Raw genomic sequence first — 13,483 nt, 5'->3', positions numbered from 1 at the left:
AAAAAAAAAATATCTAAGTTACTTTCAGCAATCTACTGCAATGAAATCTGATAAATCTCTTTAGTTACTAAGACCAGCTCCCATATTACAAAAGGCAGTAGAAAGTTAAGCACTGATGAATTACAACTGTGGGCTACTCTCTGACTACTTTTAAACCTTCATTACAGCCCCAACTTGCTGTCTCTGTGGCCCATCCCTGGCCCTTTCAAAGTGTCAGGTTGTCCTGCTACCACTGAATTAACTCATAGAAGCTAACTCTAGAAAAGTAGTGCCCAGGGTCTATTCCATGCTTTCTGTCTTGAATCACTGCCTGTTGTCCTCTTAAATCCTTAGGTCCCAAGTTCCATAACTGATCTGTATCTGGCCCTTTGGGCATCTCTTGAGCTGTCTTCAACTACTGTGCATACCTCAGTTTCTAACAACTTTGAATTTTGGAGTCCCTTGTACGTCTAGGGAAGAGACAGGCCAAAATTCACCCTTCCCAACTGGGAAAGGAGTGTTCTATGTGCACATAGATCTGCTGGGTAACAGACAGCTGCGTTCTTGAACTATAGTATGCTGAATGAGGGGCCATGAAGGGGCACTGAGGGTCAAGTCCTGCCACAGTGGGCATAGCTAAGCACCTGAACCCAGGACAACAGACACTACAAAGGGAATTCGCAGCCTCAGGACTTACCCTATCCAGGGCTGTCACTTAAGACCCATTTTTGCCCATTGCTCCATTCTCCCAGCTGGAGACCCTCAACCACTATACGTGTGGAAGTATTCCCACTGCTATCCCGGACAGAATCTGCTGCACCAGTCCTTTCCATTCCTGGAATCTTCAATACATGGTCCACCATCAGGAGTTTCCAGACAGGACAACAAATTCGATTATAAGATCAAATAATAATAAGATCAGGGTATCTGGGGCCCATACTTGCTACAAGGAAATACTTGCTTTTGGAAGACAAAGCTGGGCCTTCCACAAGTATTCTTATACTCATTCTTAAGAAAGGAGAAATCAGACAGTTCAACTTTCCTTCCACAGGGGCAGGAGTAGCCCTATCACCCTGAGAAAAGACAGATCTGCCTACATGCATAAAGCACGGGCTCAATAGCAGAACAACTAATATCACTATCTTCTCCTCCTTCTACTCCAGACCTCCTAGACCAACTCTATGGAGCTTAAGACTTCACAACCCGAGATCTTTGGTGCTCACAAAAACTGCATCAGAAAGTGTGATAAATAGCAGCCGACCTTCCAGTTTCCTAGCCCTCTGGTATTTCTCAGCTTGTGCAGTTGACCCTGACACTCTAAATCTCTGGTAAAGTCGATCTTGGGAGATCTGTCATGCATATGTGTGTGCACGTGTGCATGTGATCTCCTCTCTACTGTATGAGCCCAGGTTCATATAGACCTAACTGCAGCTAAGCTACAACTAACAGACTATCATGACTTTTGAGCCAAACCCAAAGTATATGTTCAAACACAAGAAATTCCTGATATTTTGTCCTGAAAAGAAACCAGACAAGGTGTCACTGGTACTGAAATGAGGATGCTAGAATAATCAGGCACATAACCCAGTTCCTGGAGTTGTCATCATTCACTTCTTCAGTCAGCATTGGGGAGCACCTATGCCAAGCCACAATGCCAAGTATCATGGATAAAGTGTTGAATAAGAGTCTCAGCCCTCAAGGGACTCACAATCCACCCGAACGGGCATAAAGTGGGCCAGAAGTACAGTGTGAAATGTACTGTGGTAGGAATAGGTGTTGGACATCTGAAGTAAACTCTCCTGTCCCAACTCAAGTCTGTGTACGTTGGGAAGTGGGGGAGGGATTGTGGGTTGGAGGGTCAGAGAGGGTAGGGTTAAGGGATGGATTCCTTACTGGGACTACCTCCAAAATGAGGCCCAGACTACCAGCAGTTCACACCTAGCATCCCTGCTACTTGACCTCCAACCTCCTAAAGAAAGTAAAGAGGGTTGTTTGGTTCCTGGCCATGGCTATAATCTCTCCGCAACTAAAAACTCTCTTCACGTCTGCCTAGTCCTAGCCCATGCAGCTCCTTGGCCCCAGATCATCCAAACGGACACCTGCACCTGTATAGTAAAGATCAACATGTCACAGAAGGTTCTAGATAAGGAACCACTGGCTACTATATGCCTCTTTTTTCTGAAATACTGCTCTAGGACATGTAGGTCAACTGAATGAGAGATGCTAACAATCAAAATGGTCTCTGAAACCCAGAGGAAAACCTGAGGCACCCCAACAAGCCAGACGAACCTGCCCTGTCCCTGGCCATTTAAACCAAGCACACTCTGCCAGATGCCATGGCTGTGAGGAGGACAGTAAGTACAGAGGTTGACTGTACTTTGTAATTCTCCTCACCTTCATTTCTGCCTCCTCTGCAGCTTCGGAATGGAAATAATGCAAAATATGCTTATATTCCAAGTGAAACTCACCCAATTCTAAGTTACTTCTATCATTCTTTTCCTCATTCTTTCCTACTTTATAATATCCATGGCCCAGAATCACAGGTTGGAGGCTCCCCAAGAAAGCAGCCTCTCCTCATCCCCACCTGTGCACCTCTTCACCTTCCCTCCCACAATCCCTCCACTCTCTTTCATTTGGGCTGGCAGAGAGCAAATACTAGCTGCTGGAAACAGCTAGTAAATATCTGTCAGACTGGCTCTTTGCATGTTCTTTCCCTACTTGATTTCCTTTCCACCCAAACCATCAATCAAACACCTAAAGTAATGAAAAACAGTCTATTCTACTTCTGCTGAAGAAAGTGGTTTACAGCACAAATCTTCAGTTGTCAGTCCACCACTAAAAGATGCTCAGTCATACTTGGTTTTAAATGCAAACCTGGCCTCTATAAAATGACCAAGTAACTAGAGAAAGCTATTTTATTACGTTAAATCAAGAACATAGGGCATACATGAGTGGTCAAACCATCTTGCAAATACCTTTTACCTTTCAATTAAGAGAGTCAATGGTGGGGTGCCTGGGTGGCTCAGTCGGTTAAGCGTCCAACTTCGCCTGCCTCAGGTCATGATCTCATGGTTCATGAGTTTGAGCCCTGTGTCGGGTTCTGTGCTGACAGCTAGCTCAGAGCCTGGAGGCTGCTTCAAATTCTGTGTCTCCCTCTCTCTCTGACCCTCCCTTGCTCACGCTGTCTCTCTCTCTCTCTCAGAAATAAATAAAACATTTAAAAAAAATTTTTTTATAAGAGAGTCAATGGTACTCAACTCCCTAAGAATTCCACTTGCATTAATTCATATAAGTTCACATTAAATAAAATATTGGACAGTGAGGAATCCTTAAATCTTCACATGACATTCATGACTGGTGAATATAATAGGGGGTGTTTAGGGAACCTGAGATTAAGAAGATTGGAACCTGCAAACACTTTCATGGGGTATATAATACTTATGCCACACACTGTATATGGATAGGTGCACACAATCTGTTACTTTGCTTACTGCATTATTTCTCAGAAAAATTATTTAAGGTTAAATTTGGCTCAAGATTATTTTAAGTATCATCTAAATACTCTGGAACTTCTAACTGTAAATGCCAGACTATAAGGCCCATGTCTTGTACACCATGGTATCTCCCATACAGAGTCCGGGTACAAGACATGTTTCCCTGAATTTCAGGACAAGAGACAGGGTCTACAAAAAACCCACCTATATCAAGCTAAATGTCACAAGTTCCATCTCATTTTTCCTACTTAACAGGAAAGAAGGGGAGAAAAACTTACAACCATTTTTGTACATGCAAAGATCATAGGTTTCCCTAAAATTTGTCTAAAGATTGCACAGAAGTCCGACACTACATGCTCTAGCAGTCCTCAAAGCTCTTATCTTAATCTAGTACAAATTCCATACTAACCTTTTTTTTAAACAAATAGAATCCAGACACAGTAATGTGATGCAAATGGACTATTTCACAACAGGAAAAATGAAAGAGCTTAGAGTAAAACATACCACAGGCAGAGTTAAGGCAGTGACAAACCAGAAGTGTTTTCATAACATGTAACAGACAAGGGATTAACTTCAGCAACATGAAGTACCAACAAGATAGAGACCAAATATGGATAAAGGCCATGAACAAGAAACACAACTAAAGACAGACAAATGGTAAATCAACAGACAATGTTGTTGTCTAACTTAACTAATGTTAAGAAAATAAGCATTTTAGGGGCATCTGGATTGCTCAGTTGGTTAAGGGTCTGACTCTTGATTTCAGCTCAAGTCATGATCTCACAATTCAGGAGATCAAGCCCCAGGCCCGGCTCTGCACTGACAGCAGTCTTTTTGGAATTCCCTCTGTCCCTCAAACGTTTACGTGTGCACACCTACACACACAAGCATGGTCTCTCCTCTCTCTCAAAATAAATGAACACTTAAAAAAGAAAGAAAGAAAACGAGTGCTTTAAATTACATATTAGGGCAGCAGGAAGGCCTGAGTTTGGCCACCAGGAAGAATTCCCCAATGGTGAAGGCTAGGGAACGTGGTGGTGATGCCTTCTCTCCAGTTCTTAGAAACCGGCCAGCCTAACCTTCGGACTGCATCCCAGTAGTGTCTGAGAAGGGCTCTGAGGAATCAGAAAGGCCTGGGCTTGAGTTTATGCTCTGCTGCTCACCAGCCATTGACCTGCCACAGATCTTTTGATCTCCCTTAACCTCAGTCTTCCCATCTGTAAATGGAATAACAGCTGCCCACAAGGATCCTGTGATGTTGTTATGAGATGACGCCTGTAAACTAGGTAGCAAAGTGGCTGGTGTGCTTTCGAAATTGGGTTGACATCCTACATGAACACAAAGCTAAGTCATTTCCTAAAAGGAGAAACATATAATTCATATTTTAACAAAGTGCAATGGGAAATGTTTCGTATATATCCTTATGCATATCCTATGTTTACCTGTAAATATAATAACCCATGTCTACATATACTATGTAGTATGTACACATATACTTGTAACTTTTTACCATATGAAACATTTTTAAAGGTGCAGCTTCACTGTGAAAAAAAAATGGGGATAGTAATATTATGTGCCTCACAGGCAATATGAGAATTAAACGAGCTCATAATATAAACAGCATGTAGAACGATGCCTAGGGTAGAGCAAGTGCTATTTCACTATTAGCTATCTATATCATCATGATTATCAATGCAGAATGAGAAGACTACACTGCTCTGAGGTGTTCTTTGTGCCAAGCTGTCTGCCAGGTACCAGGGATTCAGAAGCCAACAAGATGGGCTCAGGTCCTACCCACATGAAGACAGCTACCTGTCTTCCCTGTAAGACAGCTAAACATTAAACAAAGAAACACAAAACTACACGAGTTACAACTGTAACAAAGGCTATGGAGGAAAGGGGCTGAGTAATGAGAGGGATGTGCCTTCAACAAGGGTGATAAATTTGTATCCGTTAGCCACATGCAGAGTCCTCTTCACCAAAGAGAGCAACCGTATCATTTATGAAATGGCTCTGGGATGCATGATAAAGTTCTGGCCAGAGAGCACCTGCCCAGATGGGACTCAAACCATAGCCTTTTTTGACCACTCCTACACTCCCAACCATTAATCTGAGATTCATGAAAGTACTCTTCTTCCAAACCTTGCAAACTGTGTACTTGTTACTCATTTATTCATGCACGCACTTATGAATTTAATAAGTCGATATTTTCTAATGACGTATTATATGTATGTAGTATATATGCTATTGTGGTCCCTACCTATAGAACCTTATAGCAGAGAAACTCAGCAACCAATTACTCCCAAACCCAAATAATCCCCTACTCAAATGCAGAATTACATATTCATTTAATATTTACTTACAAGTGAAAATTAGCTGACCAAAAGTGCCATATGTCATCAAATCTAAAATACCACTTAAGTACTATTAAGGACTAATAAGAAAAAATGCTGCCACTTTACTGTAGATATGCTCAGTTATAAGACACATTGAGATGTAACAAAAAAAGGGGGGGTCTATAGTAACGACATTCCTGTCCTTTGGTAAAACGAGACTGTTCTCCTATACTTACAGAAATTCTTTTGAACATCCCTAATTATGTCTCTGTGGAAAAATGAGCCTGAGGTCAGAAAATCACATTGCTTTCTCATGGCTTTGCTAGTACATTTAGATCAAGACCATTTTGTATTTCTTAAATAGAGATTTGGTTCTTAGATGGAAAGGCAACAGATACTAGTATCAGAAACATCACTGTTGAAGGTCCCCTTTTCTCCAGTGACATTTCTGAATGTTTGCCTGATTCCAAAATTCGCCTACACAACTTGACAAACACAGGAAAAAGGCAGGTGGCATCTTTGAGCTGGGGAGTCACCTCAACAAAACAAGGCTGCCAAAAATGAAAATGAAAATGACAAAGAGGGGTGCCTAGGTGGCTCAGTTGGTTGAGTGTCCAACACTCAACTCAGCTCAGGTCATGATCTCAGGGTCATGGGATGGAGCCTCGCACTGGGCTCCGGCACTGAGCATGGAGCCTGCTTAAGATTCTCTCTCTGCTCCTCTCTGGCTTGAGTACTCTTTCGGGAAGGAAGGAAGGAAGGAAGGCAGGCAGGCCACAGCTTCAGAGAAGGGGACTCATATCACAAAGCATGTATTAGTAAAAAAGAAGACTACACAGAGTAAGAAGACCTGAATTCTAATATCCATTCTGATATTGGCCAGGAAACTTTCTGGGTTTATGTCTTCATTTGACAAAGACATGACACCAGTGGATTGTAAGTTTCACTTTCTGGCATTAAAATGCCATAATTCAGGGGCTAAAAATACTGCCTCTTGTTCCCTATTTATTCTACAAGACCCAACCTACAGGAATCCCTGGCTTATGTTTAAAATGACCTTGCATCGCTTTGTATTTCTTGAGTTTACTAACTCCACTTCAAATGTGCTTATAAAATTGTTAAACTTGCTCATCGAAGAAATCTTCCATAGTTTTCATTTTATTTTCTTTCCTCATTTCAACTGGATTCTTTCCCTTTTTTCATAAACTATAAAACTGGTTTGTTTTTATTTTGTTCTTTGGGCCTTTTTGGTTTTGTTTTTGTTTGTTTTGGCTGAAAATTTTCTAAACATTCCAGCAGAGCTCTGGAAGACACCTACAAGATTTTTCCCCCCTAAAGCAAATCAATATTGCAACACTTGTGACCTTCAGCACAAATGTACCCTTCAGTTGGTACTGAAACTTAAGAGGACAGAGGAAACAAAATTCTCTAGCATCTCTAGTTCTATTACTAACCTCAGAGCCTAAATAATTTGTGACCACCCTAAAAAAAGGTTTGCAAGGTAGAATTGTCGTGGCTGCTGTTTTTCTGGTGAAAGTGGAAATGGGTTTAAAAATGTGGCGTAAGAAGATCTGGAGGATTTAGAGGGTGTCTGAATTAAACAATATACCCTGTAACCCCTCTAATATAGGAGAGAACTTGGTTCGGATCTCAGACTCTCAGACTTTTAATAACAGATTAATCACACAACTAGGATAAATGAAGACCATCTGAGCAACAGAAAACTGCAGTTGATTTTTTAAGGCCTGTGTAGGAAAAAAGAACTCCCAGTCCTGTGACAAAAGGGTTACTAAATATTGGTAAGGATGGATTAAAGATCCTGACTGTTTTGACTTCCCTTAAGACTCTCCTATGAACACAGCAGACCTACCTGAGGCTAGTATTTTTCAGAAACTCAGAGGAGCAGGACCTCAGGTGAGAAATGGCATGGCTATTAATTAATCCCTCTTTCCCTTCAGCCTACAGTACATTCCATTGTCCTTTAAATTATACACTAAGAATCTCCAGAAAACTTTCCCAACTTTTTCCTAGTTGCCAAAATTATCTAGCCAGATGTGGTCTGGTAGGTAAGTGCAACTATTAAGTGCATAGTCATCTTCCCACGCTTTTGGAATGTAATCCTCTCAAGAAATGAATTAAGTCTTGTCCAATACTCAGTACAAGCAGAATTAGGAGTAAGAAAGAAAAGAAGAAAACTAACTATAGTTGAGTCTGTATTACATCCCAGGTACCTTATATAAATTATTTAAATAATTCTGCACAGTGAACCCAGATTATCCTGTACTTCATCATTTGTAAGATGTACATTTTTTTACTTTTTAACATCTTTTTTTAAAATTTTTTGTTGTCTTTATTTTACTTTGAGAGACAGAGGCAGAGAGCGAGTGGGAGAGGGGCAGAGAGAAAGAGAGAGACAGAGAGAGAGAGGGAGACACAGAATCTGAAGCAGGCTCCAGGCTCCGAGCTGTCAGCACAGAGGCCGACCTGCGGCTCCAACCCACAAACCGTGAGATCATGACCTGAGCCGAAGTTGGACACTTAACCGACTGAGCTACCCAGGCGCCCCACTTTTTAACATCTTTTAAATCTGGATGCATCTGACAACTAATGGCATGACACAATTTTAATTAGCAATCATTTTCTACTGTTAATAGTAGACAAAATAATGGTGCGCCTTACAAGTGATGATGTCTCAGATTCACTAAATTATTTTGATGGGATTGGAAACAGAACTTGAGAAGCAGATTCAGAAAAGTGCCCAGGGTTATTACACAGACTGTAAGGGACTAACCAGACTTCAAATGTGATACGGCTGATTCCAAAGTCTCTTCCCATACAGCCAGTCTAACACAGAGACTTTGAACATAGCAAGAATTTTCAAGTCAGCATTACGCAAAGACTAGCAACCTTGGGTGTTAATTTTTCAGGAACTGAGGAGTCCACACCGCCTGGTGGAGACACTGCAAACTGTTGGCTAAGATACCAGCTTTCTGCTAAGTCTACAATCTACAGAAAGAAAACAAGGCATAGCCTTACTCGCTCTCCCCAATTTGCTACTGAGACCTTCCTCCCCCTACCTCTCAGTCTATAAACACTCACTCTCCCAGCTCAGTTCATCCAGGACCACCTCACCTCTCACACCCATATAGGGGCAGTCTAGATGCCGCCCCCATGCGGGTATTCATCATCGCGGGCGCTAGAGCATGCCCGCAGGTCTGCAGGGCTCCCAAACCCGAATCCTGGCTCGGCCACCCTACTTAGGCCAGCCGCCCAAGTCACTCCCCGCCACCCCACAAATCCAGCAAAGCTCCTTCCGCCCCAGGAGGTCCCCGACTTGGGGCCGCACTCCCGCGGCTCCTAGGCCCCCTCTGAGGCCCAGCCCCGGAGGGCCCAGCCACGTCCTGGACTGGGATGTTGGGCCCAGCGAGGCCAGGAACTCTCGGAGGTCGGAGGGAGAGTCTCGGCAGGACTCACGGAGGAAGGAGCGCGACAGGAGGCGGGCGGCTGCCAGGCAGCTGCTGCCAGAGGCCATGGTCGCAGTGACAGCGGCAACGGCAAGAGCTGCGGTCATCCACCAATGACACTCCCAGGGCCCCGGGGACCTGGCAGGGGCCGAAGCTCGAAGAGGAAATGGGTGGCCATAGCAGTCGCCTAAATGAATTTCTCGCCGCAGAGACTTCTCCGCCAAACACTGGATATAGTAGGTGGAGGGGAAAAGAGTTTTCTTAACGGAGAAGAGGACAGTAACTCAGCTGTTCCCAGGAAATGTGGCTTTAATTCAAAATTAATTACAACGGCAGCCTAGGAGAAACCTCACGCGAGGCCAGCCGGCGCATAGCATTGTGGGAAGTGTAGTTCGGTGGCCTCGACAAGTTTGCGGTCTAGGTGGAGGCGTGCGGGAGGGGAAGCGAGCGGGAAAGTGGTACTCATACCCAGGGGATGGGGTGGCAAGAGGAATGAGGTGCGAAGAGCAGTGCAGAACGTTATGTGTCCTTAAACCACCTTCATTCTACACCTTCATTTAGCTCGGCTGGCATATGGAGAGGCCACTATTATTCCTCACCACATACCCTTCTGAGGACCTGGAAGAATTACCGATGGTAACGACGTGAGTTCTTGCTCTTGTGAAGGTAAGGAAGTGACGAAAAGGACCAAACACTACCTTCCTGACACTTAATTTCTTGGAATATGGATCTTTTGGTCTAACAAGCTATCATACAGACGAGCAGTAAGTTGAATGAGTGACTCTTCCCTGGGGATCCTGGAACACTGAAGTTATAGATCAAATGTGACTGCTCCCTTTTAAACCAATCAGTCACTCCTGTAAGTGCTTTGGAAGGAAACACAGTCTCAGAGTCAAAGAGTAAACAGATAAAGTAATCCATCTCCTTGCTTCCAACCATGTGCCTGAGGTTCTTCGTAATTCTCATTAATAGAATTATAATCGTAATTCACTGAAGTAGTAATTACATTTTACACTGAGCTATGTGATGTATGAGTAGGATTACCCAACAGAGATTTCCCAATATTTCCTCTATGATCCAGATATTGTCAGTCCTGGGTTGGACTTGTCTACTCACAAATCCCTCCTTTACCTAATGTACTGTGTTCTTGCGATCATGTATTTAAAAAGTATCAGTGGTGGGGCGCCTGGGTGGCCCAGTAGGTTGAGCCAAGGACTCTTGATTTTGGCTTAAGTCATGATCCCAGAGTCATGAGATCAAGCCACACTCTGGCTCGATTCGGAGTGTAGAGCCTGCTTAAGATTCTTTCTCTCCCTCTACTCCCCCCTCCCCACAATGAAATAAAATAAACAGTAGTTTCCAAATAGGTCCAGTATGAAGACTCATTTTCAATAGCAAAGTTCTTCCTGAACATTCACATGATGATAATTATGTTTTTAGTTTTATTGAATTGGTAAAATGCATGATGACAAAAAATAGAATTCCGGTATGACTGTAATGAATTTTTATTTCCACAACACAGGGATTTTAGCTTGTTTTGTACACTGATGTATCCTCAAGCACCTAGAACAATGGCTGGTGCAAAAAGAGAACTCGCTATTTGCATTAGTTCTTGAATTGAATTGACAGATAAGAAATAGCATATACTTTTATTTATTGAAAACACAAAGTTTCAATGTATTTCAATCACTCAGAATAACTACAAGAAGAACCAAGAATCTTGATGAGTCTGAAGTAAGTAATGAGGTTCAAACTATTGGAAGAAAGTTTCTCATTTGCACCGTTTTTAAGGAAGTAAATCAGCTGTTGTCACTGATCCATATAATCCAATCAGACCAGAAAAGAGAATCTGACCAAGACTCTGGTGGATTCTCTACCTGATAAAGGAAATACGGTTATTTTAAAGAATATGTATAAGAGGAGTTCTAGTTCTGTATTTTACCTTGATTTTAATATGAGCCCACATTCTGCCAGGTTTTCAGATCCATCTTCTTTCACCAGAGTTTTGTCTACATTTCTGGTAGAATGTTGGGATTAGTTGGATGAGGCGGAAGAAGCATTTGGTCTTCTGTCCATGCAGGCAGCTCCTCGTGTGCATCCTTCCATCTCATTCTCTGCTAGTACTATATCATCCCTTCCTCCTACTTGCAATGGTCCTCTTGGTCTGGCTGTACCAGCTATCTCTGGTGAGATTTCCAGGCACATGAGAACCACTCAGCTCCTCTGGTGCTGTGTTGGGCCAGAGCAAACATCCCTGCTTGCCTCGATGCACTGTTTAGCAGGATCTTGTAACCATTCTGCTTGCTTTCTCCCTCATCTGTCTCTATCTCTCTCTCTGTGTGTGTCCCTCTTTCTTGAGAGCAACCTGTTCCTGGGCTATGGGCAGAGTTGTCTCCCCACCCTCCAAATTCATATGTTGAAGTCCTACCCTCCCTCCCCCCCCCCACTGTGGCTGTATTCGGAGTAAAGAAGTAGTTAGAGTTACATTAGGCAAATTAAGGTTAAGCACCAATATTATTAGTGTTCTTATAAAAAGAAATACAAGAGGGGCACCGGGGTGGCTTAGTCAGTTGAGCACCCAGCTTTGGCTCAGGTTATGATCTCACAGTTTGTGGGTTTGATCCCTGTGTTGGGCTCAGAGCCTGGAGCCCGCTTAAATGTTTCCCTCTTTCTGCTCTTCCCCCACTCGCACTGTTTCTCTCTCTCTCAAAAGTAAATAAACATTTTAAAAATCATTTAAAAAAAGAAATACAAGACAGCTCTCCCGTTCCACCCTATGAGGACACAGTGAGAAGGTAGCCATCCGCAAGCTAGCAGGAGAACTCTCACCAGGAGCCAAATTGGCCAGCACCTTGATCTTGGACTTTCAGTCCCCTGAACTGTGAGAGATAAATTTCTGTTGTTTAAGCCACCCAGTCTGTAGTATTTCTATATGGCAACCTGAACACACTAATACACCCTGCTTCATGTGTCCCCTAAACCTTTTCGGTGATTGTTTTGACTACTCACCTCCCTCCACATTCAAGCAGAGGGACTGGGGGGAATCAATACCTAAGCTCTCCTGGATTCCTGCTTGTTTCCTAGCCTGGGATCCCTTTCTGGTCTTGGAAACATTAACTCACATTTTTGGCCCAAATCTAGGTTGTTTCTCCCATTCTCAGAGGCTTTGAGGTACACATTCCTTTCTTGGGGGCAATGGATTGAGAAAGCCAGAAAGAAATTGGTAAGGGGAAGGGGTAGAAATATTAAGGAGAAGAGAGTCAAAGAAGGAGCTCCTGGAAGGAAAGGCATCAGTTAATATTAAGATCTCCTTCCTGCTGCAATCTGGATGCCCCGAAGCTTTGTGTGTATGCACCTAGGCAGTCTGACTGCCGTGTGCAAATGGAACAAAAAGAACCTTCTCTAGTGCCTTAGCTCAGGGAGCTATAACAAAGTACCACAGATGGGGTAGCTTATAAACAACAGAGATTTATTTCTTACAGCTCTGGAGGCTGGACATCCAAGATCAAGGTGCTGGCATGGTCAGGTTCTAGTGAGGGCCCTCTTCTGGGCTGGCCTCACATGGCAGAAAGAGGGCAAGACAGTGCTGTGAGTTCCCTTTTATAAGCACATCGACCCACTCATGGGGTCCCACCCTCATCACTTGATCACTTCCCAAAGGCCCCACCTCCTCATGCCATCACATTTGGGAAGTAGCTCTCAACATAGAAATTGGGGGTGAGGGGAGCACAAACATTCAGTCCATTGCATCTTGGCATAGTTCTGCCAACTTCTTTATGGGGGAAAGAAAAAACAGAACAAAACTGCCAGCTGCCTTCCAAAGGGAAGAAATCTGCTTCCTCTTCAGTGGTACAAGCACATTTGAAGAGAGACATATTGAAGCCAAGAAAGCCTGGGGCCTCTGGGGCTGATGAGCCAGCCTAAAACAAATGTAGACAAGAGGGGCTTGCCTCCTTTGCCTTACTTAACGGAAGATGGCACAACACAAATCTACAACCTACAAGAAATGAGTCAGAAATTCTGATGGGATTATTTTCATCTCAAGTGCAGCTTCAAAGAGAGGTGGAATCACACAGCACAAATTCTAAGAGCCAGCAAGCACCACTGGTTGACTTGAGCAGAGGTAGGCTCTTTCCCTCTCCCCTTACAGGGATGGGTACTGCCAGCTTAGCTGTCTTGAGGACAAAGAAGTTTCTGAAATGCACTTGCA

General features: G+C 43.3%; 1 protein-coding gene across 2 annotated transcripts in view; it reads right to left on the bottom strand.

The window, feature by feature from the left end:
• Window positions 1-9,399, bottom strand: part of SUCLG1 (succinate-CoA ligase GDP/ADP-forming subunit alpha) — a 34,281-nt gene extending 24,882 nt beyond the window's left edge. The window contains exon 1 of one of the 2 annotated variants that reach the window (XM_039217633.1): window positions 9,284-9,399. In XM_039217633.1, the coding sequence (XP_039073564.1) occupies window positions 9,284-9,380 (97 nt within the window). In that variant the 5' untranslated portion in view covers window positions 9,381-9,399. Of the gene's footprint in view, window positions 1-8,941; window positions 9,089-9,283 lie in introns of those variants that run through there. The other variant, XM_039217634.1, reaches the window with a different exon arrangement.
• Window positions 9,400-13,483: the final 4,084 nt, after the last annotated feature.

The sequence above is a fragment of the Hyaena hyaena genome, unplaced genomic scaffold (genome assembly GCF_003009895.1).
Source record: "Hyaena hyaena isolate Hyena2069 unplaced genomic scaffold, ASM300989v1 scaffold_699, whole genome shotgun sequence".
Taxonomy (NCBI): domain Eukaryota; kingdom Metazoa; phylum Chordata; class Mammalia; order Carnivora; family Hyaenidae; genus Hyaena; species Hyaena hyaena.
This window is presented reverse-complemented; position numbering and strand designations above follow the sequence as displayed.